A 23,764-nucleotide genomic window follows, 5' to 3' on the forward strand; every position below is an offset into this window, starting at 1 on the left:
GGAAGGAGAGAGGGAGCGTCAGTGCGTCGAAAGTCTATTTCTCACACATATGAGCTCTCTTCCATTAATACAGCACTACACACTCAACCCTTCCACTCGTCCTTCAATCTCCTTTACCCATCCCTCAACAACAACCCCATTCCGCCCATTGGCTTCGTTAGCCCCCGCAACAGCAGCCTCCACCTTCTCCAATCCCTCCCTCCATGCCTTCAACTCTCCCTCCATCTCGGCCTGTCGTTTCTCCACTTCCTCCAACGCCTCCGCCGCGGTGGCAGCAGTTGTGTGTAGCGTGCGCAGGCTCCTCAGTCGTGTCAGTAGAGCAGGCACTGTCGGGGAGAGCGATTGTAAGGTCGGGAGCAGCTGATATAGTGATCGGAGTTTCGTCATGTCTTCGGGCGTGAGCGTCGTGGGTGATTGCGTTTCGTCGTCGTCTTCTTTTGCTGTGGTGGCTTGCGATAATTGTGATTGCGTCAGTTGGTCTGCTTCCGTCTTCAACTTCTGTATCCGCGCACTCGCTGTTTCGAGATTCATCAAAGAGCCGGCGGACGAAAGCGTAGCGAGTTGTTGGTCCAGCAGCAACAGCGAGGGCAGCACGGGCGTCGATGCTGCATCAACGGTAGCAGAGTGCAACGCCGAGATGCCCAAGGCCTGCTCCAACGCGGAAAGCCTGGAATCGAAATGCCCGACCCTTCCCAATATCTGTTCGTCCGTGACACCCTCTCCTGCGTTGGCTCCGGCTTCTTCCACACCGCCCTCCGCATCTGCAAACACCTCCTCGCCTCTGTCTCGTCTCCCAGAAACCTCCACTCCCTTCAACACTCCACTCAGCCCCTCCAAGTCCCCCAAAGTCGACCCTCCATCTCCCTGAGCGGCAGCCTCAGCCTTACACTCCTCAATCTCCCTCCGCAGCCTCGCGATCCTCGCCTCCAACCCCTCATCCTCTTTTTCTTCTTTCTCACGCGTGCTCCTTACCCTTAAGCCTTTCCGTCTCCCATCCACCCGATCACTCAAGTCCACCCTCCCACCAGAGCGGACACCATTGAACTTCCTCCGCGCGCGTTCGGGGTATAGTCGTCTGCGACTCACGCCGTAGCTTTGGTCATCAGATTCCTCCGCGCCATCGTCGTCATCCTCGTAGTCCTCTTCGTTACTGCTGTTTGAGGTTCCCGAGGCCGGAGAGCGAGGGGAGGTGGTGCGCTGCGTGAAAGTGGTGGTGGAGGTCGTGTCGTCTGTCAGGTCGGGGGTTTCGTAGATGTCTCGCGCCGTGTCGTCGTAGCCCGGCAGGTTTGCGAGACGGCGGATGTCGGCCATTGTAGACTCTTCTGGAGTGTCTTCGGTTAAAGGCTCCCCACTTGGAAATGGGCTTGCTGTATGCGTAATAAGGGCACCCCAGGTGGAAGGAGTCTCATCAATGTTTTCCCCAGAAAGTCGGCGACTGCTTAGGACTAGCGCGGCCTGGCGCGAAACCTTAAGAGCTTGCCTTATTATTACTAAACCCTGGACGTCATGTTCTCACGCCTGATTCCACAGCTTCCTGGTCAGACTTCAATGTTGACTTCATCCCATTACTCAGCACAAGTAAGGCGTCTCACATGCTCAATGATGGTACTGCGACATGCGGGCTCGTCGACTTTACTCCTGCTGAGCAATAGCCTCCGAGCGAATCACGACATCGCCAAGATCTGTCAGGCATAGTCATGCGAAGGCGGTGGTCCGCTGGGGTGTAGTATAGGAGTCGAGGCGGCATGAGTAATCCTTCGGCAGCCTCATGACGTTCGGCGGGAGGTGATTAGTGTCGACACGGTCCGACGCCACTCCATCAGTACGAAATGGAGTTCCACCGCACCGTCTTCAGAGGCTCGGCAATATGAGTAATACGCGGGCAGCCTTATGAACCTCCACGCTTGATGATTATTCTGTACTCACTCTCAACAGAAGCCGATATGGGGGTTGAGAAGGCATATAAGACGCGCACGAGAGCTCACGCTCGAAAACAAATCAAGTCTCTCCCTCATCTCGACACCCTCATCTTTCCCCTAGTCAGTTCAATCCACAATCATGGGATCCACCCCCAAGAAACTCATCGTCGTCTTCACGGCCACCGGAGACCAAGGCCGTTCAATCGTCAGCCAACTAGCCAGCGACGGAAAGTACGCAGTACGAGCCCTGACGCGAAACCCCTCCTCCCCAGCCGCGCAAAAACTAGCATCCCAAGGAGCAGAAGTCGTCGAGTGCTCCCTCGACTCCGACACGGACGTGCGCAACGCCGTCAAAGGAGCATGGGCCATCTTCGCCAACTCGGACTTCTTCTCCACCTTCACCGTCGAAGCAGAAGCGGCGCAAGGCCGACGCATCATCGACGCTGCCTCAAAGGAACCCGGGCTGGAAATCTTCATCCAGTCCTGCTTCCCGCCCGTCGCGGACTACACCAAAGGCACATGCCCGGGCCTCCTGCACTACGCCGCCAAGAATGAAATCAACCGCATCAACCGCGAAGAGTACCCCGCGGTATGGGCGAAGACGACACAAGTGTTCGTAGGCTACTACTACAGCAACTGGATCAAATTCGCCGTCCCGTTCGGGCCCAAAAAGGTGGCAGGACCGGATGGCAGCGCGGAGCTCGTGCAATCGATTCCCTACCCGGGCACCACACCACTTGCCTCTTTCGACAACGACGATATGGGCCTCGTCATCGCCGCCATCCTCGACAAGCCGCAAGCCTTCCACACCAAAATCGTCGCCGCCACCGGCGGCTGGATAAGCGACAACGACAAGCTCGCGAGCGTAGGCAAAGGTACCTCACCCCCTTCCCCCACCCAAAACATACCCTGCCAGAAGGAACACAAACTAACGAATACCGGCTTCAGCCCTCAACATCAAAACCCGCTTCACCCAAATCTCCCCCGAAGCCTACGTCTCCTTCCTCGAATCCACGCAGGCCTTCCCCCCGCACATCGTGCAAGACCTGTCGGACCAAATGAAGCTGATCCGCGACTTCGGGCTGGCGTACATGGATCCGCAGGGCCCGTACAAGGTGATTGCCGCCAAGGACATCCTGCCTGCGGGGCGGAAACTCACGACGTGGGATGAGTGGGTGAGGCGGGCGGATTGGTCGGCGATTATGGGGTGAATGGTGCGTGATGTGATGGCTAGGTACCTAGGTGATGAGGTGGAGCCAAATAGAACTGCTTTTTCTCAACTGAGTCGTACCGCTTATCAGCAGCTACATGGCGTGCACCTCCACACTCACAAGTGAGCAAGGGAACATTGAGACACCGTGAAGCGACAAGCCTTGCAAGGCTCTTCATTACCATCCTCCTCAGTAACAAGCCGTCCACTCACTCACACTTACAACAACGTAAAACCTAAACATTCGACCGTAGCATTCGTCCCGGCCTTTTAGCCCCATCCGTCCCTAAATCAAACGAACCCCCCTAACTCCTAGGCCTCTTCGCATCCCCCCCAGCCTCGTCCTCACTGGCCCTCTTGCGCTCCATCTCCCTATCCCTCTCCCTACGATCCTCCTCCCTCCACCCAGCTCCATTCCCCACCACCGGCGTCTGGAAGTTCAGCGGCGAAGGCAGCATATTCGGGCCGGCGGAGTCCCCTCCCGATCGCCCAAAGCCCCATTCAGGGTAAAAGGTCGATGGGCTGGGGAGGAGATTATCCGACATGAAGCGGCTGGGGAGAGCGGAGATGGGCGTTTCGATGTGGGTGCTGTTGTTCACGTCGCGGTTCATGGCATGAGGGTTCGTGCTCATAGGAGGTGCGGGACGGGCAAAAGGGTTGGGAGGGCCTTGTGCGCCGGCGGAGAGGAGTGCGCCGGCGCTCGGGGACGGAGGCGGGAGTACCACTCCGTGCCCAGGGGTCTGCTGTTTGTCGCCTCCGCTTCCTGCAGTCTCTCGGGAAGCGCTCGCGTCGGTTCGTGCGGACGCTGTGCCGCCTTCGCCGTCGGATTGTTCGCTGGGAATCTGCACTTTCAGCCGGGGTCGCTTGGCGTCCGGTTGGCTGGTGCTCGACCGCGAAAGGCCGATAGACGGCGTGCTACCCGCGCGCGAAGCCGGCTGCGGAGATTTAGGAGGGGCGCGTGATGAAGAGGCTTGCGGCTGCTCTGGCGAGCCATTCGGCTTCGCATCAGCCGTCTGCCGTTGTCGCTGCATTGTAGCGACGTCCACCGAGGCGGCACGGGGAGTAGGCTGTTCCGTCTTCGGCTCCAGTCGCAGCGCCTCTGCACTGCTCGTCGATCCCCAGTGTTGCGCCAGCATTGACCGACTATCGTCGATTGGAGTGAACATGCTCTGCGACTTGGCGTGTCCGGAAAGCGGCCTGGGCTGGGGAATGGGCGGGCTGATGAATTGTTGCTGTGCAGGCTGAGGAGGCGTGACTCTTTGCGCTTGTACGTGTTGCGCTCGCGGGGACGGGTGAGGTTGTCGCGGTTGGGGTGGCGCATGCAAGTGCTCGTGCGATGCATCGCGCTGCATGTTCGCTTGCGGGGGAGGTTGCGCCGGGAATGCGGTTGGCATGGACGATCGACGAGCATCTTGCATCAACACTTGCTGCATTTGGGCATGGTGTGAGCCAGGTGGAGGGTATGGAGGGGGATATGTAGAGCCTTGGGGTTGCAGAGCGGGGCCTCCGGGACCGGCTGGACGATGCATCTGAGGGGCTTGTGGATTGTAGAAGGCGGGATTGGGTTGGTAGGCGTAGGCTGCTTGTGCCATCGGGGCTTGTTGGTGTTGAGTCGGCACGAGGTTGGAGCTTATCCGCCGGGCGTGTCCCTGATGCTGGTCTGCGCGAGACGAGGGCCTCGAGACAACATGTGGAACGCCAGTGGGGAGCGGGGATGGACCGCGTTGGAACTGCTGTGGCATGCCTCCGTTGTGCATTGGCGGAGAGCCCTGGGGTGTGCCGTGTCTCACGTGCTGGAAGGCAGGATGGTGCTGCATGCCCATTGCCTGTGGGTCAGGCTGGGGTGTACCGTGCTGCTCACCCTCATCCCCACCATCCTCCTCATCTTCATCATCATCCCCGCCGCCTCGATCAGCGAAGTCTTGCGGGCCCTTGTGTTCCCGGGCGCCGGTGCAGTAGGTGAATTGCGCAAGGATATCGTTGATGTTAACGGAGGAGTAGTCATGGACTTTCTTCTTTGTGGGATCGTAAATGATGACGGCGACTTCGACGTGGCACAGGACGGATAGCTCGTGCGCCTTCTTGAACAGGCCGCCTTTGCGCTTGAGGAAGGTCACCGATCTATGGAAGGGGTCAGAGGGGTTTCAAAGGGGGGGGAATGGCACGCGACAGACATACCTATTGCGCTCATCGCGGATCGGTTTGATCTGATGGCGGATTAGCAGGTGACGGACGGTGAAGCAGAATGGACAGGCAAGCATACCTCAATCTTCCGCCGTCCCATGGTGGCATACAAAGGCGTGCGCCACCATCAAACAATGCGACAGAGGAGGGGAAGGGATTGGCGAGTCTTGCTGTTGCGCGAGGATGGAAACGCAGCAAGCTGATCAGCAAGCGCCCGGTGGATGAGAGAGGAGAAGCCCGGGAGTGGGCGGTAAAGCGGTGGAATGCAGGCAAGGGTGTGGGAGAAAGAATCTGGCGATGGAGAACGTCTTGGACGTGTCGACACTGCAACGACGGTGACGAGTGTCGATCGGGTGCGGTTGCTTCTGCTTCTGGCGGTTGATGCTAAAGATAGAAGAGAAAAAGAGTCGAGTCGCTCCCGTCGAGCCGCTCAAGGAAACGGGCGGGTGGAGAGGGAAAAGTGGGGCCCGTGGCGGTGCACCTCCATTACATAAGCTCCGGCTTCCGTGCCTCCAGCACACACCAACACAATCTACACCTCCTCTCCCGCACACCTCCTCACAAACTCCACCGTCTCCTTGGGTCTGCTCATAAACGGAGAGTGATCGGTCCGCAGACGCTCCACCCTCTTCCACTTTCCCCCTTCCTGAGTAGACATGGCATCCTGGCCAGCTTCCGGAATGGCGCCATCCAGCTCGCAAAGCAAATAGTTGCTTTCAATCTCCTGCCACGCCGCATACGGCAGCGGCGTCTGGAAGACATTCTCGTTGTAATGCCTCTTGCACAACGCCCACCCCTCCTCCTTCTGCTGAGGCGTGCAGTCGTTGTAAAACACTTCGCGCGGATCCCACTCGTTCTGGCCGAGAAGCATCCACACGCCCGTGCCCGGCTCGCCGGTAACATCATACCATGGAGCGTGGCCTCCGTTCATCACGAATGCAGATTTGCCCTTGGGCGCCACGAACGCGGCCAGGTAGACGAGCGCGGTGATCCCCTTGCCCTCTGCTTGGTCTTCTGCGCGCAATCCTTCGCAAGCCGCGGTGCCTATGATGCCGCCAAGGGAGTGCATCACCACCACGACGTTGAGACCGAGATCAATGTAAGCCTGGATGGCTTGTTGCACCACCGCAACATCTTCGGTTATGCCAGGTAGCGGTTCGGGCGGCCCGGTAGATGGCATGGTGCAGACTGTCACTTGGTAGCCTGTCGTTAACAGATCATCTTGTAGAAGCTTGTAGTGTTGCGGAACGTGCCTGGAGTATTGCAGGTTAGTATAGTTGTTATTCGCAGATCCGTTCCACAACGGAAAGAGACTTGCCATGCTCCCGGAACAATGACAATTGCGGGTTTCGTGAAGGACATGGTTGCGAGTGGGTTTGTCTGTTGGAATCGAATCAGACGGCGGATTTTCTGCCTCTTCTCGTTGGGATTGGAATCGACGGCGATAGACAATGTGCAGAGCTTGGACGCCGCATATAAAAATTCCACTAGGGCAAGGCTTGGTGCCCAGCCGCGCCAAACTTGAGATTCCATACAACCCCGAAGAGAATAAGCACGGGGCCTGAAAGCTGAAAATTGGTCCGGCACGTGTAGATACACTTGGCCTAGAACAATGCTGGGCCAAATGTACGCTGACCATCGATGGATTCGAGTGGATGGCCAGATGCAAGCGAATTCACAAGTGGTAAATTCGGGAGGTGGTCATGCCTATCGAGTAACATCTTGCCGAGCCCTCAAGACTTCACGCAACTCCGCCAGCGGCATCTCATCTTCATCGTAAAAGTCCGCGACTTCGTCCACGCCGAAGTCCTCAAGTCGTTCGCCTTCTTTGTTGCGCCATGCTTCCTCGCCAGCCGGGTCGTGATGAAGCACTGCGTCCTCGGCAGGATCAAAGTCCTCGCTTTCTTCCGGTCCAAAGGGGTCCTCATCACGACTGACGGCTTGTTCCGACGCCATGCGACTCAATTCCTCCAGCCGCTCGTGGAAAGGTCGACGGCGCACGACGTATTCGTTGTCTACATCCGTGTAGCGGTTCAGGTCTGCAAGTTGGCGCAGACGAAAGTCTTCGATATTCATGGACTGGGTGAAGCCGTTGCCAGAAGGCCGTCTACGAGGCGATCGATACATTCGGTCGGGATCAGGAGGAGGCCAGGGTTTGCTTGGATCTAGGGAATAGCCATAAGCTAACATCAATTCGGGGTGAACAGACGAGACGGCAACTCACCATCGATCTCGTTATGCTCAAACGACAGCCCACTCTCCACACTCGGACTTTTGGCAAACGGCCAGAGCCACAGGAGTGGATTCCGACTTCCAAAAGCCTGGCATAGATTCGTCCAAATGCCGACATCCCACGGGAATTCTTGCCGTTGCAGATGCACTTTTTCGCCGTCGGGGCCGACGAGATATCCGCCGAGTACGCGTGAGCGGCGAAGTAATGCTTCGTGGCGTTCGATCTCCCAGCTCTCGATGGTAGTCATGTTGAGAGCGGCTGACCATAGTGTTCGACCTAAGAGTAGGGAGAGTATGAACAGCGTGAAGGAGGTCAACACGACTATGATCAGGAGATGTGCGAGTTGAAAGATGGACGGGCCAAGATACTAATTTGTCAGTGGAGGCTGGATTTTACAGAGTTGTCAACGTACACTTGGCAAGTGTCTCTTCCTCCAGATGACGGCACACCGCTCGTAGAAGAAGGATTCCAAGTAGATCATGGAGACGACGGAGTAGATGAGGAAGCGGAGAAAGTGAGGCAAGGTGGTGTGAGAGACGCAGTTGGCTAGAAAGAAAGAACGGTCACTTACCTCTCCCATTCCAATTGAGAAGCTGAGGAAGGCCTACCTGTCCAGACACAATGGTGATCCATCTTTACAATGCAGCTGCGCGTAATCCATATGAGCTGCAGAGATCCCTCACGTTGCGGGAAGACAAAGACGCATACCGTTTGCAGGTCTTGCAATGATGTGCTCTCGGAGGCTTAAAAGCTTCACATCTCCGACACCAGCGTTGGCGCTGCGAAGGCAAGTTGTGCCCATCCGCTGCGGACAGACGCTCATGCCAGTCTGTGGGTATCCGACCTGGATCGACATAGCATGTTCGCCAGTGGCATATGAGTAGACAGGCAACCAGCGCGTTGAAGATGTACGCGTCTCCTCGCGATAAGGGGCCAGGCTCGATGTAGTAGAACAGCCACTGGGCGGAGAGGGCGATACAAGAGACGTACACTGCTCCTGCAGGCGGTGCAAGCTTCTGCAGAGCAGTGACGTCCATTGCAGAAGGGCGAAGTCATGTAGTAGGGCGGAGATGGAGATGTAGTAAGGCGGAAGATGTAGTAAGGCGAAGAGGAATGTTTGGGGGCTGCGCGCGGCTCTTCCCGCTCCCTGCGTTTCTCATGGCGGGGCTCAAGCGGATTGTATCACCAGCACATGCACCTCGCTGCACCAGTCGCAAAGCGCCCTCCCACCCCCAAAACACTTGACCCGGGCATGATGGAACCCAGATAGCCCGCGACTGAGTGCCACCGACGGGCAGCGAGCCCCAGCGAGCCTGTACTCCTCCTCTACACCCCCCCACCTCCACCGCACGTGGCCTCACAACGAGAGTGAAAGAATCGGCGGCTTGCGCTGCAAACACCGCCGTCATGGCGCGCGTCTACGCCAACGTCAATCAAGAGATGCCCCGCGCGTACTGGGACTACGACTCTGTCAATATCAGCTGGGGCGTCCTTGAGAACTACGAGGTTGTGCGGAAGATCGGTAAGACCACCCTCCACCACCCGCCACGTCCCTCCTCCCTCTTCTAACCCCGTGCGTCCAGGCCGCGGCAAATACAGCGAAGTCTTCGAAGGCATCAACGTCGTCAACTACCAGAAATGCGTCATCAAAGTCCTCAAGCCCGTCAAGAAGAAGAAGATCAAGCGCGAGATCAAAATCCTGCAGAACCTGTCGGGGGGGCCGAACATTGTCGCGCTGCTCGACGTCGTGCGCGACAGCCAGAGCAAGACGCCCAGCCTGATTTTCGAGAACGTCAACAACACCGACTTCCGCACCCTCTACCCCAAATTCCAGGACCTTGACGTCCGCTACTACATCTACGAGCTGCTCAAGGCCCTCGACTTCTGCCATTCCAAGGGCATCATGCACCGCGACGTGAAGCCGCACAATGTCATGATCGACCACGAGGCGCGCAAGCTGCGCCTCATCGACTGGGGCCTTGCCGAATTCTACCACGCCGGCACAGAATACAACGTGCGCGTCGCCAGCCGCTACTTCAAAGGGCCGGAGCTGCTCGTCGACTTCCAAGAGTACGACTACAGCCTCGACATGTGGAGTCTGGGCGCCATGTTCGCGAGCATGATCTTCCGCAAAGAGCCCTTCTTCCACGGCAACAGCAACAGCGACCAGCTCGTCAAGATAGCCAAGGTGCTCGGCACGGAGGAGCTGTTCGACTACCTCGACAAGTACGATATTGAATTGGATGCGCAGTACGACGACATCCTCGGCCGCTTCCCCAAGAAGAGCTGGCATGCGTTTGTCAACTCCGAGAATCAGCGCTTCGTTAGTAATGATGCGATTGACTTTCTCGACAAGTTGTTGAAATATGACCATCAGGTGAGCATGTGCCCTATCACACCACCTGTCCAACACTAATTACGCGTCTTAGGAACGGCTGACTGCAAAAGAAGCCATGGAACACCAGTACTTCGAGCAGATCCGCAAAGCCGAATTCAGCAACAGCACGCATACATGACGCTGCCTCTTAATTTTGGAACGCTTGGGCAAAGACGAAACTCCCGACATCACACAGCGCAAAGGCGAACAAGCACGCCCACATCCTCACCTCTCAGTGCTAGACCGCATGAACTGAATTGATTTATTCCCACTTTCTCCTTGTCCCTCCCCGCAAATCGTACACTGTATCAAACCACCCGACCTCCACGTCTATTCCTCCAAACTCAACACATGCAACTGCTCCAAACTCTCCTGTAACAGCTGCTGCTCGCTCAAGTAATCCTTCAACTTGCCCTCCTCCGCCCGCCTCACGTCGGGATTCACCTTGTCGCTCAACGCGCCCAGCGTCTTCTCCTGCTCCTTGACGGCGTCGGCCGCCTTTTGCAGCTTCGGCTGGATCTTCTTGATCTCCTTGTTGGTGTCGACCTAGACATTGCACAATTAGTCGTTGCTCTCCAGTTTGCTTCAATCGTGGCGAAAGAGAATACTCACATTCTGGCCGAGCAGAAGATACACGCCCGCAGCAGCCGAAACAGGATACACAGCAGCGCCCTTGGGCACCTCCTCGCCAGGCTTCAGCACGTTCAGCGCACTGCAATTCTTACCCGCCAGCGTCTTAATCGACGCCGCCTCAGCCGATGCAGTGCGATACGCCTCATCGGACAGAGGCCGCACGAACGCCTTGCCATCCTCTTTCACCCCGTGCTCTTGAATCAGCGAGCGCACGCCCTTGGAGCAGCCGAGGATCAACTCGTACGCGCGCTCGCTCTCCGCGTCGTCTAGGCTGGCGTCGTATTGCGGGTAGTCTGCGATGACGATGCTCTTGGTGGAGTCGCCTGGTCGGCGCGGCAGGCGTTGCCACAGCTCTTCCGTCAAGAAGGGCATGAAGGGGTGCATCATTCGCAACGCCTCGTCGAGCGCGGTGTACAGCGTGTCGATGGCGCTCTCCCGCTCCTCGGGCGTACCGTCGCGGATGATCGACTTGCTGTTCTCAATGTACACGTCGCACAGCTCATACAGCCAGTAGCGATGCAGAGCCTGCGTGGCGTCGGAGAACTCGCGCTTAGCGAGGTTGTCATTCACTTCACGCGCGGCGATGGTCATCTTGTGCAGGATCCAGCGCTCCGGGAGGCTCTCCTTGCCCGTCATGCCACCCTTTGCTTTGGGCGTGAAGTCAGCGGGGAGATTGCCGAGAACGTACTTGGTGGCTTGGTAGATTTTGTTGCAGAAGTTGCGGTAGCCGCGCATGACTTTGACGTCAAAGTTGATGTCGCCGCCGCCGGTGGTGTAGTTGATGAGGGAGAAGCGGAGGGCGTCGGCTCCGCACTCGTCGATGCCGTCCACAAAGGCTTTCTTCTGCCACTGCATCGCCCGCTCGACTTCTTTCGGTGCGAGATTGCCTTGTAGGAGCTTGGCGTTGAGCTCCTCGAGAGTAATGCCGTCCATGATGTCAACAGGATCAATCACGTTGCCGAGGGATTTCGACATCTTGCGTCCGTCCGTGTCGCGAATCAGGGAGTGGCAGTATACTTCGGAGAAGGGGATCTTGCCGGTCATCTTGAGGGAGAAAAATATCATCCTCGCCACCCAGAAGAAGAGAATGTCCCACCCCGTCTCCAGGACAGAGGTCGGGAACAGCTTCTCGAAATCATGCGTCTTCTCCGGCCAGCCGAGGGTCGAGAAAGGCCACAGTCCAGAACTGAACCAAGTGTCCAAGCAGTCCGGATCCCGCTCGAGCACAAACTCCCGATCACCGAACTTCGCCTTGGCCTTCTCCCTCGCAAGCTCCTCCGTCTCCGCGCAGAACCAGTGCTCGTAGTCCGCATCGTACGGAGAGTCCTTCGTCTTGGCGTAGTATGCCGGGATCTGATGTCCCCACCACAGTTGTCGGGACAGACACCAGTCGTCGACATTCTCCATCCACCGCACGTACATGTTCTCCGCTGTCTGGGGTTGAATCTTGATCGACCCATCCTTCACTACATCCAAGGCAGGCTTCGCGAGAGGTTCCATATGCATCCACCACTGCGGCTTCAGAATTGGTTCGATGATATCCTTGGATTTGCTGCAGAGCGGGATCTTCATGGGGTTGCTCTGCTTGCCCACGTAAAGCCCCAACTTCTCCAGCTCGGCAATGACGGTATACCGAGCGTCGAAGCGTCGCTGGCCTTCAAACAGCGGTCCGGCATTGGAGTTCATGGTGCCGTTGTCATTGAGGATGTTGATGAATTCGAGCTTGTGGTCCTTTCCTCGTCGGAAATCGTTGAAGTCATGTGCAGGCGTGATCTTGACGGCGCCAGTCCCGAAGTCCTTCTCCACCGTATCATCGGCAAAGATGGGCAAGAGGCGGTCCACGAATGGGTGCTTCACGTTCTTGCCCAGGAGATGTTGGTAGCGCTCATCCTTCGGATGCACCGCCACGCCAGTATCTCCCAACATGGTCTCCGGACGAGTGGTGGCGACTTCGATAAATTCATTCGTTCCATCAATGGGGTACTTGAAGTTCCATATGCTGCCGAACTCGATCTTCTTGTCGTAACCCGGCACGTCGATCTTGGTCGAGCCCTCGAGCTCCTTCTGATCCACCTCCAGATTTGACAGGGCGGTGTTGAGCTTGGTACACCAGTTCACGAGTCGGTTCGCGCGATAGATGAGCCCGTCGTCATGCAGCTGAACGAACGTCTGTCGCACGGCTTTGGACAACGTCGGGCTCATGGTGAAGCCTTCGCGCGTCCAGTCCATTGAGCCGCCCAGTCTCCGAAGGACTTTGTTGATCCTCGTGTGGTACTCCTCTTTCCACTCCCACACAGTCTCCACAAACTTCGGCCGCCCAAGATCGTGTCTCGTCATGCCGTTCCGTCGGTTGTACAGCATATTCTCCACCACACTCTGCGTCGAGATACCCGCATGATCGCAGCCGGGAACGTAAAGCACCGTCAAGCCCTTCATTCGGTTCCACCGGATCATGGCATCCTGCAGCGCCGTGGCCAAAGCATGTCCTATGTGCAAATTGCCCGTCACGTTGGGAGGAGGGATGGAAATGACAAAGGAGCCCTTATCCTTCACCTCTCCATTCTCCTTGAACTCCGGCAGATGGAAGCCCTGCGCCTCCCACCAGTCCATCCACGCACTCTCCACCACAGAGGGGATATACGCCTTGTGATACTCGTCGTCCAGCGGCTGCAAGATCTTCTTCTCACCCTTGGGCGTCTGCTCTACATACGGCGGCAGCTTCTCTTGCGTCTTCTTCTCCTTTTGCTTCGGCTTCGACGCCGCCTCCAAGGCCTTTTGCTTCTCTATCTTCGCAGCCAACTTCGCCGCCTTCTCGGCTTTCTGCCGCTCTTTCGCCAGCTCCTTCTCCGACTTCACCTTCTTTTCCGCAGATTTGTCACCGCCATCTTGACCTGGCGCATTCTGGCCTTTCAGATCGCCATTGGCAGCTTGAAGCACAGCGTCTTTGGTCTCGTTTGAAGGTGGGGGCGGCTGGCCCGACTGGGGCCCGGTTCTCTCGCCGGTGGCATTGTGTGAGGCGGCGTTCAGCGCCATTTTGGAGGCGTGTCTGATATTGTGCCGCGAGGGGAGGAGTAGAGGGGCGAGGCGATTGCGCCGGAGGAGCGCTCGTGCGAGTATCTTTGCGTGGGTGATGGAGGTAGACAATAGCTTTACTCTTTGAAGGCAAAGGTCATGGGCGCAGTGGATGGGTGATGTTGTAGGATTGTCGGTGTTGGCAGACGGTGCGGTGGTGTTTATAAGGAGGTATTGGACGGTGCGGTGATTGTGCAACGTGAGGGTATGAGCAATCTTTACATTCGACTCATCATCACGTTCGAGCTGGCCAGTGCGTTCCAAAATTCCAGCAGCTCGCTCGCTTCGCCAATGGCGGAAGGTGCGCCAACGCACGGATCACCCTGTCGTCAGGCTGAGAACAACCACACCATTGTCGTACATCGGCTGCCGTGGAGGAATCGGTTGAATCGGTTGATTGAATGACTGAGAAGGTCTGAGAGGATGTAAGAAGTTTCAATGTTAATTGAGAGTTTACGATCATTGCAGTCATAATACCAGTCGTACCGCCCCGACCGGCCATCAGCGCTATGCAAGTGTACAAGAAAATCAAGGTCTATCTATTGATCCTCCCATGCAGAGGTACATCTATTTCAATCACTTGCTTTCGTCAACACCCACAGCCTTCTCTTCATCCACTGGCTGACCGGCCTTGTGAGCCTTGGCATCTCTCTTTGCGTCCTTCTCCGCCTTGCGCGCGGCCGCATTCTCCACCTCCGCCTCCATGCCAGTCTTGGTTTCGGTGTGGTTGTACGTCAGCGTCTTCTTGCGAATGAGGAACGACGTGAGGAGGCCCGCGCCGGCAAAGGCGCAGTACATGGCCCACATGGGCTTCAGGGAATCGGCGAAGACGACTTGAGTCGGCAGGCGCTGCGCAGGGGGCAAAGCCTGGATGACTTTCGTGTTGGCTCCCGCGGCGCTTCCGCCGAGTTCCTGCGCCAGCTTCGGGCCGAGGATGCGCAGCAAGTCGGCGGACTTTTGCTTGACGGAGTTCTGAAAGACGACTTGGCCAATGACGACACTGCAGCTGGTCGCGAGCTGACGCACGAAGCCCAGCGTCGCGGTGGCAGTGCCGATGTCGCGCGGGTTGATGTGGGCCTGGAGGGCGATGATGGGCGCTTGGAACAACGGGCCAATGCCGAAGCCCGCGACGATCTGGAAACCAATGAGTTTGGCCCAGCTGGTGCGGGCGCTGATGTCGTAGAAGAGGCCGTAGCCGATCGTCATGAGGGTCAAGCCAAAGTAGATCGGGTAGAGGAATAGGCCCGTCTTCTTCACCCAAATGCCGGTGCCAATGCTGGAGATGGCGAGAGAAATGGCGGTTGGTAGTAAATCCACGCCGGAGTTGAGTGGCTTGGCGTTCCGGACGGCTTGGAAGTAGAGCGGTAGGCTGTCCGTTGTTAGCTGGACGAGATCACCACGGGTGGGGACAGGGAGACTTACTAGTACGAGCCGGAGATGAAGACGAAACCGTGGAAGAAGACGACGCCAAGGGTGGCGAAGCGAGTGACGCTGCCGAACAAGCTCATGGGCATGATGGGGTATTTGGCGAACTTCCACTCCCACACGCCAAAGAGTGCCCAGGTAGTCACGCCAAACACGAGCAGGCAAATGACCGTGGCAGAGTCCCATGGGAAGCTTGCTCCACCATACTCCAGGCCGAAGAGGAACATGAGCGTGCCGCCGACGACGGTGATGGACCCGACCCAGTCGATTGCCTTCAAGCCTTGCAGGAGCGGTGTCCGCGGCGTTTTGACATCGAGGAAGAAGAGCAGGATGAAGAAGGCGATGCCGTCGAGGGGCAAGTTGATGTAGAAACACCAGCGCCAGGTGACGTCTTCGGTGAAGACACCGCCCAGGATGGGGCCGAGCGAGGAAGCGATGGCCCAGACGCCTCCAATGAGACCGTAGAAGGCACCGCGATTGCGCAAGCTGAAGAGGTCACCAATGACAATGTTGGCGAGAATGATCAAGCCGCCGCCGCCGATACCCTGGATGACTCGAGCGACGATGAGCATGCCAATGTTTATAGAGAGAGCGGCGATCAGCGAGCCGACCATGAAGATGACGTTGGCACATAGCAGCATGGGCTTGCGGCCGAAGATGTCGGAGATTTTGCCCCACGAGGGGATGGAGGCGGCGTTGGCCAGCAAGAAGGCCGAGCCGATCCAAGTGTAGCCGGCGGTGGAGTGGAAGTTCTCGCTGATGGTTGGGAGGGCGGTGGTGATGATGGTGACGTCGAGGGCAGCGAGGAAGACGGCCAGACACAAGGCCAACATGATGACGGCGACTTTGCTCTTTGACCGGCCATCAATGCCCGACTTCTTCTCCTCCGCCTTGGTGGTGGTGGTGTTGTCCGCATCGTCCGATGCCGTTTCCTCGTGTGCCTCGTGGTCGCTCGATGCGCTCGAAGCGACACGCTCTGTCGTTCCTGTCTCTTTCTTCGCGGCTGTGGTGCGTGTTTCCTCGGTGGTGGCGGTGCTGGTGTCGTGCGCAGTGGCGCTCTCGTCCTTTTTTCTGTCATCCATCCTCGGTGTGTCGGCAGGGAGTTGTTTATGCAAGTGAGTGGTGGACCGAGTGCATCGCCTGGGTATTATTGATGGGTCGAGAGGCTGAGCGGAATATTGGAAACTCCACGAAACGCTTTATACCTTAGTATAGGGATTCCATGACGAGCGCGATGTATACAAAGCGAACGAGCGGAGTCGGGCTTTCGAGTGTCACCAAAGTTCCGGGCGCCGTCGGCGGGGCCACGTGAACCGGCGCCGACCCTCCCCACCAAATCTGAATACGAATGTTGCCGTGTTGGGACGGATAAATGGGGCCGGCACGCTGTTACTGCTTGGATGACTTTTCGCGTGCTCGCGACACTCGCCTCTGATTGGGCGGATCCGTGAATATCATAAACTTTCCACACCACTCCCTCTGCTCGGCTCCGAGGCGGCGTTTGGTAGACGGCAGTGTGGTCATTGATCATATCCTGTTCGACGAGCGGGATACGGGAATACGTGAGGCGCCGGCCAGTAGCCCACGGCCGAATGCTTGACGAATCAGATATCGACCCATGCATGCGCTACAGGCCTTCGCCAGCATCCCATCGCCTTCGATATGAGTGTATCCTCTGCCGCACGTGTATCCTGCCACTCACTGCGAAATGGCTGCATCGCGTTGGATGCTGAGGGTGACTGCACGCGCAATGACCTGTCCTTCTCCGTCGTCAGCAGCTCACGGCTCTCAACTTGAATTGTGTAAGTGAATGCCTGCGAATGGCCAAGTAAGAGAGTCACGCGATCCTCTATTTCCTCACCGTCTACTCCCATGCTTTACGCTGGGCTTCGTTTGTGCATCGCTCCTTCCCTCCCAGCTCCTTCTCTCTCAACAAACAAGCACCCCTGAGGTCATGTCGCCCAACCTTATTCCGACAACTTCTTTCACACCAGCACGACATGCGCAATTCAATGCACCGTCCAACAACATTTCCCCTCCCACAGCATTCAACCAGCACCCAAGCAAGACGATATGTGCTATCAACGGTTCGAGGAGGCCCGCTGTCGACACATCAAGATCACCGAGACAGCCTGCGACCTGGCAGCCGGCTTCCCCTTCTACATCAAAGCCGCCTGTCCCAACTACGAGTTGGAGAGAGTGAAGACGACGCAGCTCTGTGGGAGCGCGGGCTTCTACTGCCGTCGCGAGCTCGAAGGCGAGTTCTTTGAAGACGTCCACAGCAGTCTGATCGGATCTGCGCGCTTTGCCGAATCGCGTCTGCGAGCCCAAGCCGTCGCCATTCTGAAATGCGCCTTTGTCTACGAGCGGCAACGCGCCGAGCACTGCCGCCTGGCCAAGCCCGGCCTCTTTCCTCCATTTCACCTGCCACCACATGTCGAGGCTGGCATGGTCCCGGAGCTTCGCAAACATGTGTTTGCATTGGAAGCCAGGAGGCTTGATCATCCTTTCGAACCTGATTATTTCACCCTGGATCAAGTTCAACAGCCTCCAGCAGAAACACACAACAGCCCTGAAAAAACACCCAGCACCGCCACACCGCAGGTGAACGTCATGCCTCCCACGCCAGTCAAGCTTGCAACAATGTCGCTCTCTACCACATCCACGCCGATGATGAAAGAAGTCATCTTTGAGGAAATCCAGGTGGCTTCGAAGAAGCGACGTCGCCTTTCAGACATTTCGGACGCTGCAGATGTTCAGAGTCTTACGGCCACACCACCATCGCCAAAGGAACCGCGGAGAAAACCAGCCCTCCCAAAGCAAACTTCAGAACTCCGGCGTAGTACGCGTGCTCGTGCCAAGGTGGTAAACTATGCGGAGAGCGCAAGCTCAGAGGCTTCAACCGAGGACGCGTACCCAGAAAGATCCAAGGCGGACAGCTTTTCTCCTCCCAAGTCCGACTTGACGGCGTCACCAGCGAAGATAGACACCCCACCACGTCGCAGGAGCACTACGAGACAACGTCGAGACAATGCACCTGCTCGGCCCAGTCTCCTCAGGAGTAGCAGTTCGCTGGGGAGGTTGATTGAGGACTGGAAATCGAGAACTCCCTTGGCACCTGCTACTCCGCCGCAAGGTGTCCGATCCGGAGTCCTACATTTTCCCAACGGCCAGACAGTGGGAAAACATTACAGCCCGAGCTACGAATTCAGGCCCCCGCTGAATGGAATCACCCCAAGTCAAACGAACGTCAACCCCTTTCGGAAGAGCGAGTCGATGCATAACGCTCGTGTCTCTGCAGGCTCCAGGGGCACCAGTTTGGACTCACCGTATCACCACACGAACCCCTACGATTTGTCTCAGTCCAACGGCTTGCAAACATTGCCATCGTTTTCAAGCATTGACCCATACGAATCCAACCAATCCCAACATTCACGCGGACCCAATCTCTACAACGCGTACGCCAGCAAAAGTATGAGTTCCGCATCAAGGGGAAATTACATACAGCAGCCCATCATCGCCTCGCAAAGAGACACAAATCCAAAACAAGACTGGTTGATCAACACTCCTGCGTTCCAAAATACAGCGTCTCCACCGCATCCAGCAGCACGCGATCATCTCCAGCGAAGCTTCGCGCCACCGAGACATGAGCCTTTTGACAGCACCACAACATCATTCAGCATGCGCCCACAAGCAATGCAAGCATACCAGCAACACCTCAACTACAGCCGCATTAGACACGACTTCGACACGCCGCTAGATCCAGACCTGACACCGCCAGAGATCAACAGTACCTTCGATCCCCACAAGAGACGAGCACCGGCCTCCAGCCCCTTGCCCGCTGCCAAACGTGTACGTCCCTCACTTTCCAGCGGGGATTTCGAGGCGGCAGATGAAGCTCGCCACGCTCGGCAGTGGGATTCGGATTCGGCTGTTATCCTGCCGTCGCCGCCAAAGGTACCAAAACAGGTCGATGTGGCTGGCTGGAGTCACGGTCAGCACTACGGCGAAGGAGAAGGGTACCAGGCATCGCCTCCGAGAGTTCCGGCTGCGGGTTTTGCTCCTACGGCAGTCATGGATGCTCCCTCGCTGGGGCGGACAACGAGCTTCGAGTTCGAGTTTTGAGAGATCTCGGGACTGTGGAGGTTGCGATTCCGTTGTGATCAGGAACGAATTCATGACACTGCAGCGACTAGTTATGAGGTACTCCAAATAAGAAGGAAAGCGCTGTGCGCGATTTGATCATTATACAAGACGCTCTACCGGCAGTGCATGCCTTTCTCTAATCCCGTCACATAGTATCGTACAAACAAATCGCCGGACTCCTCGCTGAAATACCCAGCCAATCCACCCATGTATACCCCCTCCAAGCCAGACCCAGTACTCACATCGACGTAACCCTCATCCCGCCCTCCCTCCTCTTCGGCCGTAAATGAATCACCGACTCCAATTCCCGCAACATATTCGTATTCGCATCCCTCTTCGCGCGCAGCACGGCCTGGCGCTCTCTCTCCTCGCGCATCCGGCCAATCCGCTCTTCGCGCGTCAACGGACTCCGCTGTCGGGGCATCGCGACCGCTTCGAACACTTCCTCGTCGGACGTCGTGCCTGTGCCGAGAGAGGATCGATTCGAGGGCGAGAAGGGATCGCCTGTTAATGCTTTGAGGGCTGCGGCTAGTCCGGCGCTGCTGCCGCTGTCTTCTTCTACGGCTGTCAGACCGCCTATACTCGACACGACGGAGCGCGGACTCGACGCGAGCGAGGAGAGTCTATTTTCGTGCTTCGTCAAATTGGATTGCAGCGACGCCTTCCCCGCCTCCCAAGCTTGCATCAGCTCCTTCAAATCCTCGCCAATCGACTCGTACTGCGCCATCAGGCTCGGGCCGAGATCAGTCGGATCTTCGGACAGCTCGATGGAGCGATTGCTTTCTTCGCGCAGGACTTGCATTTTCGCTTGCAGCGTTTTGATCCCGGCGGACAGCGTGGAGATTTTGCGCACTTGGCTGCGTAGCTTTTCGCGCGCGGCGGAGGTTTGTGGGCGGGAGGGCGAGGGGCTGGTTGGGAGGGTGAGGACTTCCATGTCGCGGAGGATATGTTGGATTTTGTCGGCCGAGGGGCCGAGGGCGGTGTCGGTGATGAGTTTCATGGCGTCTGTGGCGAGGCGCCAGCGGGCGAAGTCGGGTTTGCCGCCGTCTGCTTCGAGGGACATGAGGGTGCTTAAGGTGAGGCGGCGGAGGATGCTGGCGCGGAAGCTGAGCACGCGGAGGGACTTGAGGGAGTCCAGATCGTCTTCCGGGCTGGGTGTGGAGCTGTCGGCGTTGAGGGCGTCTGCAATGTCGGCCGGGTGCAGGTTGTAGACCTCGGAGTATCTCTCCAGATCGTCTTTGTCAATGAAGTCTCGTAGAATTGTACAGGCGTGAACGCAAGTCGGGAGAAGAGTGGAGTAGGCTTTGTGGAGGCATTGTCGAAGCCGGAGACATCGTCTGTTCGCGCCATGGTCCTCGATTCTGGACGCAGGACCCAATGGACTACTCAAACGGTATCCCCTTGACACGAGCTCCACCTCTTGAATCAGGGACAGCGCGGAGCTAGCGGAGACTTCGAAGGACTGCCAGTTGGCAGTCAGGTTGGTGACTTGAGTGACGGCATTCCAACGCAAGAATTTCAGCCACTGCCGTCGAACGTAGGCATAGCCGGCGATGAATATAAGAAGGAACACGAGTAGCACGAGGACAATCCTGCTCTTGCTGATGCCGCCGTCATGACTGCTGCGGCCCCAATGGATGAGGTATACCAGGGCAAATGCGACGGCTGCGGTGAGACCGGCGCCATAAAGAGAACTTGTTGCGATCGGGTTGGCAGGCGCATGGTCTGGCGTGCCGTCGAGAGAGATACCAAGACCTGGCGCGGATGGCGGAGGAAGTGCGCCTTGGTCGAGGTATTCGTTAAGCAATTGGGAAGCGACGATGGTATAGCGGAAGTGTTCGAGGAATCGAGTGTTGTCTGCACGTCCTAGACGGGAGTTCCACGCCGACGACCATGCATGATGCAGCTGCTGCACGCGTCCCAGCGGCTTGGTAGGAATGTGGGGAGTTGTCGGCTTGGGCAGGCGTTTAAGGAGTCGCGCGTATGTGGGTTGAGGAGCAAAGGGAGTCTGAGGAGGGTGGCCGTCGGAGTGTCGGTCATCGTGGAGATCTTCGTCGTCGGTGGTCGGATCGAATTGCCCTTCGCCTGGATGACAGGTGGGTTAGTGAATGCTAGTCACGTCGCGTGGAGCAGCGCGTCGGGAGGGCGTTTCACCTTCCAGGTATGCGGCGAGCGGGGTCTCGCGCGAAAGGACTGTCTCCATCCATCCACTTGCGCCAGGTCATGTCATGTTCGGGCTAGTTCCCGGCGTATGCGGTGTGTATGAGAAGTGGACGCATGTTCGACGTAGGAAGGATGGGGTCAATTACTTGGTCACGCGCCACATTCGCGTTGATTGGTTCGCGCGGCGCGGCGCTGAGTCAGCGACGTCAACGTCACATCAGGCTCTGGCCTGCAGGACGACATATATAAACAGACGTCAACCCGCCTGTGCAACACTCCCGCACCGGCTAAACCTCGCTCCCTTTTCATGACTATATAGACGATAATTTTGTGCTCGAACTTCACCAATCACTTGCAGTTCTTCGCTAAAGTCTGTTCAAGTGATTGGTCCCTCACACTTCCCTCGGTGACGAAAAAGTGAAGTGTGAGGTGCCCCCTCCCCCCTGGTGAACTGCTAATATCTAGGCTCTTCTCTAAAAAAGATCAAAACCAGGCCCTATGAAAGTCCGAAAGGATGAATGTGCGCGGCTGAGTTTGGCTTCACCTCGAAGGTGTTTCGTTTTTGATGTTTTGCGGTGTCAGGCTATCAAGGGTGAGGGTTCGAGTGTTGTGAATTGGGGGGGGAATTGTTTTTGCTGACTCAAGGAATGGAATGTGCGGAAAGTCACGCATTCGAATGACGAAAGGGGGAATAGTCTTTCATTTTTGCGTGTTGACAGTTCAACTACGGTGGATCTTCGGCTCTGGTCTCAGAGATATATCGCCATCATTAACGTCTTCCCGCTCGCCAGCTGGTCTGGCGCAATCGTGGCCGTTAGCAGACCAGCTGGCAAAAACTCGTGGCTTTCCATCAGAAAGTTCCACCACTGTACTCCCTCTTCTCGCCTGCTACTTGTAGCCAGGCAGTGGCGTTCATTAGACTGTCCACGCCCTCACCCCTTACTTTCGCCGGCCTTGTGCTAGCAATCATCTTCGACGAACAAACATCAAACATTTAGAGACGGGTGGTTGCCCCACCCAACATATCAATCTTCGGATTGGTATCCAGTCGGTGCTCAACTGAGAAGGTTGCACCGCGACAATTTTTTTTGGTTATGCTGTAAGTATGTGTTTAAGAGTGCGGTAGCATTGTTAAGTAGATTACGAGAGCCTTTGAGATTCGACATTGATAGAGAGCTACGTACTTCGCTAGACTCATAATCATTGCGCCTGATGTACCAGCATTGAGATCGTCGAGCTCCTGGACTCAAAACTCAGCACAATGATGGTCACTGCCCACGCTGAAGACGCCACAAGACCCCCATCCCATTCCCACCCCGAGCGCGAATTGACTGCCGCAATGGCTAGACGTCATTCCACGACAATCTCCTTCACCTTTTTCCCCGCTTTGTAGACGGTCGTTGTGACCTTGACCGATGGAGAAAGCAGTACTTTGACCTCAACGTGACTTGTCTCGTTGTCCGCGTTGACCACACCCGGTTCACCTTCAGTTGCATGCGTAGCGTCATCGATCACGACTTCCGTATTCTCTGTCTGCGTCCCTGTCGTCTGCTGTGCCGGTTTCTGCAGCGTTGGGGCCTGCGTCGCCTCAGAATGCTCGCCTGCAATGCGTGGTGCTGACTCTTTTGTGGATGTTGGCTCGCTTCGCTCATCCACTCGATGAACTTTCTCGCTGTCGACTGCCAGGTCCGCATCGGTTGCTGGTTTGTATGGCTCGTGTCGGTTCTGGCGGATACTGGAGCTGCTGTCCCAGTTCCGCGGCCCGATACGGAGGCGTGGTCCCGTTCGCGACTTCTCAGTTGTGAGAACACCTTTCTCGTCTTGAGTCCGCTGTCGAGCCTGCAAAGCCCTCAGGTCTTCCATAGTGATGTAATGCTTGGGAAGGACAATGGGACATCGCTCTGACTCAAGTCCGGCAGCCTGCTGATGGTCGGCGTTGGCAGGAGAGTGTTTCGCGCGTTGCTGCTCACCGACAAGTGACGAAGATCGTTGCATGGTCACCAGCCTGACTGCAGGGGCAATTAATTCGCCCTGTGGCAAGCTGTTCTGCGAAGCCATGTTAGTGAGGATGACGAGTGCGCCGCTGGTGGGATCCCTACCGGATGTGGGCGGTGAAAGACGCGCCACACGCGCAGTGGCTGTGCTGGGGGTTCTCGTTGCGATGCTGGCGGGCAGTAGGGTGACGATTAGGCGTGACAAAGAGAAAGGGCAGCTTCGAGATTGGAGGTTGTCGGCGCGCAGCCGAATGGTGGCACGAAGCTGCGTGAATCCGGCGCTGTGAAGAGAGCAGTGATGCTCAACAGTGAATAACGAAGTCTGCGTCAATGTGCATCAAACTCGGGCCTTGGGCCTTTGCAGGGGACAAACGATGCAACAGCAATCATGCAGGAGGGAAAGATGGC

The 23,764-nt window shown here is 57.0% G+C and overlaps 12 protein-coding genes across 12 annotated transcripts; 4 read left to right on the forward strand and 8 right to left on the reverse strand.

Annotated features, from left to right (window-relative positions):
• Positions 1–23: 23 nt before the first annotated feature.
• BDY17DRAFT_298223 (Dynamitin-domain-containing protein) lies at positions 24–1,422 on the reverse strand. The gene has a single exon (XM_033733711.1). It carries the CDS (start codon positions 1,309–1,311, stop codon positions 76–78), a length of 1,236 nt encoding a protein of 411 aa, XP_033588832.1. The 5' UTR covers positions 1,312–1,422; the 3' UTR covers positions 24–75.
• Positions 1,423–2,058: 636 nt separating this feature from the next.
• Positions 2,059–3,130, forward strand: BDY17DRAFT_310788 (uncharacterized protein; the record flags this gene model as incomplete). The annotated part of the gene is made up of 2 exons (XM_033735478.1): positions 2,059–2,794; positions 2,868–3,130. The coding sequence occupies 2 exons, from the start codon at positions 2,059–2,061 to the stop codon at positions 3,128–3,130; spliced, it is 999 nt and encodes a 332-aa protein (XP_033588833.1).
• A 304-nt stretch (positions 3,131–3,434) lies between these two features.
• On the reverse strand, positions 3,435–5,413 carry BDY17DRAFT_324559 (uncharacterized protein; the record flags this gene model as incomplete). Its single annotated transcript, XM_033737213.1, has 3 exons — positions 3,435–5,250; positions 5,308–5,336; positions 5,393–5,413. The coding sequence occupies 3 exons, from the start codon at positions 5,411–5,413 to the stop codon at positions 3,435–3,437; spliced, it is 1,866 nt and encodes a 621-aa protein (XP_033588834.1).
• Positions 5,414–5,845: 432 nt separating this feature from the next.
• Positions 5,846–6,493, reverse strand: BDY17DRAFT_324560 (uncharacterized protein; the record flags this gene model as incomplete). The annotated part of the gene is made up of 1 exon (XM_033737214.1): positions 5,846–6,493. One exon carries the CDS (start codon positions 6,491–6,493, stop codon positions 5,846–5,848), a length of 648 nt encoding a protein of 215 aa, XP_033588835.1.
• A 527-nt stretch (positions 6,494–7,020) lies between these two features.
• BDY17DRAFT_251596 (DHHC palmitoyltransferase-domain-containing protein) lies at positions 7,021–8,583 on the reverse strand (the record flags this gene model as incomplete). The annotated part of the gene is made up of 5 exons (XM_033731186.1): positions 7,021–7,496; positions 7,538–7,913; positions 7,959–8,092; positions 8,155–8,192; positions 8,255–8,583. 5 exons carry the CDS (start codon positions 8,581–8,583, stop codon positions 7,021–7,023), a joined length of 1,353 nt encoding a protein of 450 aa, XP_033588836.1.
• Positions 8,584–8,953: 370 nt separating this feature from the next.
• On the forward strand, positions 8,954–10,062 carry BDY17DRAFT_317037 (kinase-like domain-containing protein; the record flags this gene model as incomplete). Its single annotated transcript, XM_033736054.1, has 3 exons — positions 8,954–9,068; positions 9,130–9,923; positions 9,976–10,062. 3 exons carry the CDS (start codon positions 8,954–8,956, stop codon positions 10,060–10,062), a joined length of 996 nt encoding a protein of 331 aa, XP_033588837.1.
• Positions 10,063–10,253: 191 nt separating this feature from the next.
• BDY17DRAFT_251641 (tRNA synthetases class I-domain-containing protein) lies at positions 10,254–13,589 on the reverse strand (the record flags this gene model as incomplete). The annotated part of the gene is made up of 2 exons (XM_033731191.1): positions 10,254–10,469; positions 10,536–13,589. 2 exons carry the CDS (start codon positions 13,587–13,589, stop codon positions 10,254–10,256), a joined length of 3,270 nt encoding a protein of 1,089 aa, XP_033588838.1.
• Positions 13,590–14,204: 615 nt separating this feature from the next.
• Positions 14,205–16,135, reverse strand: BDY17DRAFT_251229 (putative major facilitator superfamily transporter; the record flags this gene model as incomplete). The annotated part of the gene is made up of 2 exons (XM_033731155.1): positions 14,205–14,997; positions 15,051–16,135. 2 exons carry the CDS (start codon positions 16,133–16,135, stop codon positions 14,205–14,207), a joined length of 1,878 nt encoding a protein of 625 aa, XP_033588839.1.
• A 1,063-nt stretch (positions 16,136–17,198) lies between these two features.
• On the forward strand, positions 17,199–19,261 carry BDY17DRAFT_298239 (uncharacterized protein). The gene has a single exon (XM_033733712.1). It carries the CDS (start codon positions 17,502–17,504, stop codon positions 19,176–19,178), a length of 1,677 nt encoding a protein of 558 aa, XP_033588840.1. The 5' UTR covers positions 17,199–17,501; the 3' UTR covers positions 19,179–19,261.
• BDY17DRAFT_298240 (Mysoin-binding motif of peroxisomes-domain-containing protein) lies at positions 19,262–21,498 on the reverse strand. Its single transcript, XM_033733713.1, has 2 exons — positions 21,354–21,498; positions 19,262–21,284 (listed from the first exon to the last, which is right to left on the reverse strand). The coding sequence occupies exons 1-2, from the start codon at positions 21,400–21,402 to the stop codon at positions 19,438–19,440; spliced, it is 1,896 nt and encodes a 631-aa protein (XP_033588841.1). The 5' UTR covers positions 21,403–21,498; the 3' UTR covers positions 19,262–19,437.
• Positions 21,499–21,648: 150 nt separating this feature from the next.
• BDY17DRAFT_298242 (uncharacterized protein) lies at positions 21,649–22,497 on the forward strand. Its single transcript, XM_033733714.1, has one exon. It carries the CDS (start codon positions 22,015–22,017, stop codon positions 22,258–22,260), a length of 246 nt encoding a protein of 81 aa, XP_033588842.1. The 5' UTR covers positions 21,649–22,014; the 3' UTR covers positions 22,261–22,497.
• A 215-nt stretch (positions 22,498–22,712) lies between these two features.
• Positions 22,713–23,420, reverse strand: BDY17DRAFT_324567 (uncharacterized protein; the record flags this gene model as incomplete). Its single annotated transcript, XM_033737215.1, has 1 exon — positions 22,713–23,420. The coding sequence occupies one exon, from the start codon at positions 23,418–23,420 to the stop codon at positions 22,713–22,715; it is 708 nt and encodes a 235-aa protein (XP_033588843.1).
• Between the last annotated feature and the right edge of the window lie 344 nt (positions 23,421–23,764).

Source organism: Neohortaea acidophila (assembly GCF_010093505.1).
Source record: "Neohortaea acidophila strain CBS 113389 unplaced genomic scaffold BDY17scaffold_6, whole genome shotgun sequence".
NCBI lineage: Eukaryota > Fungi > Ascomycota > Dothideomycetes > Mycosphaerellales > Teratosphaeriaceae > Neohortaea > Neohortaea acidophila.

Coding starts and splice junctions, on each gene's coding strand:
- BDY17DRAFT_298239 (XM_033733712.1), top strand. CDS start 17,502: ATGGTCCCGGAGCTTCGCAAACATGTGTTTGCATTGGAAGCCAGGAGG.
- BDY17DRAFT_298242 (XM_033733714.1), top strand. CDS start 22,015: ATGTGCGGAAAGTCACGCATTCGAATGACGAAAGGGGGAATAGTCTTT.
- BDY17DRAFT_298223 (XM_033733711.1), bottom strand. CDS start 1,311: ATGGCCGACATCCGCCGTCTCGCAAACCTGCCGGGCTACGACGACACG.
- BDY17DRAFT_298240 (XM_033733713.1), bottom strand. CDS start 21,402: ATGGAGACAGTCCTTTCGCGCGAGACCCCGCTCGCCGCATACCTGGAA. Junction 21,285..21,353: donor GCTCGCCGCATACCTGGAAG/GTGAAACGCCCT, acceptor CCTGTCATCCAG/GCGAAGGGCAATTCGATCCG.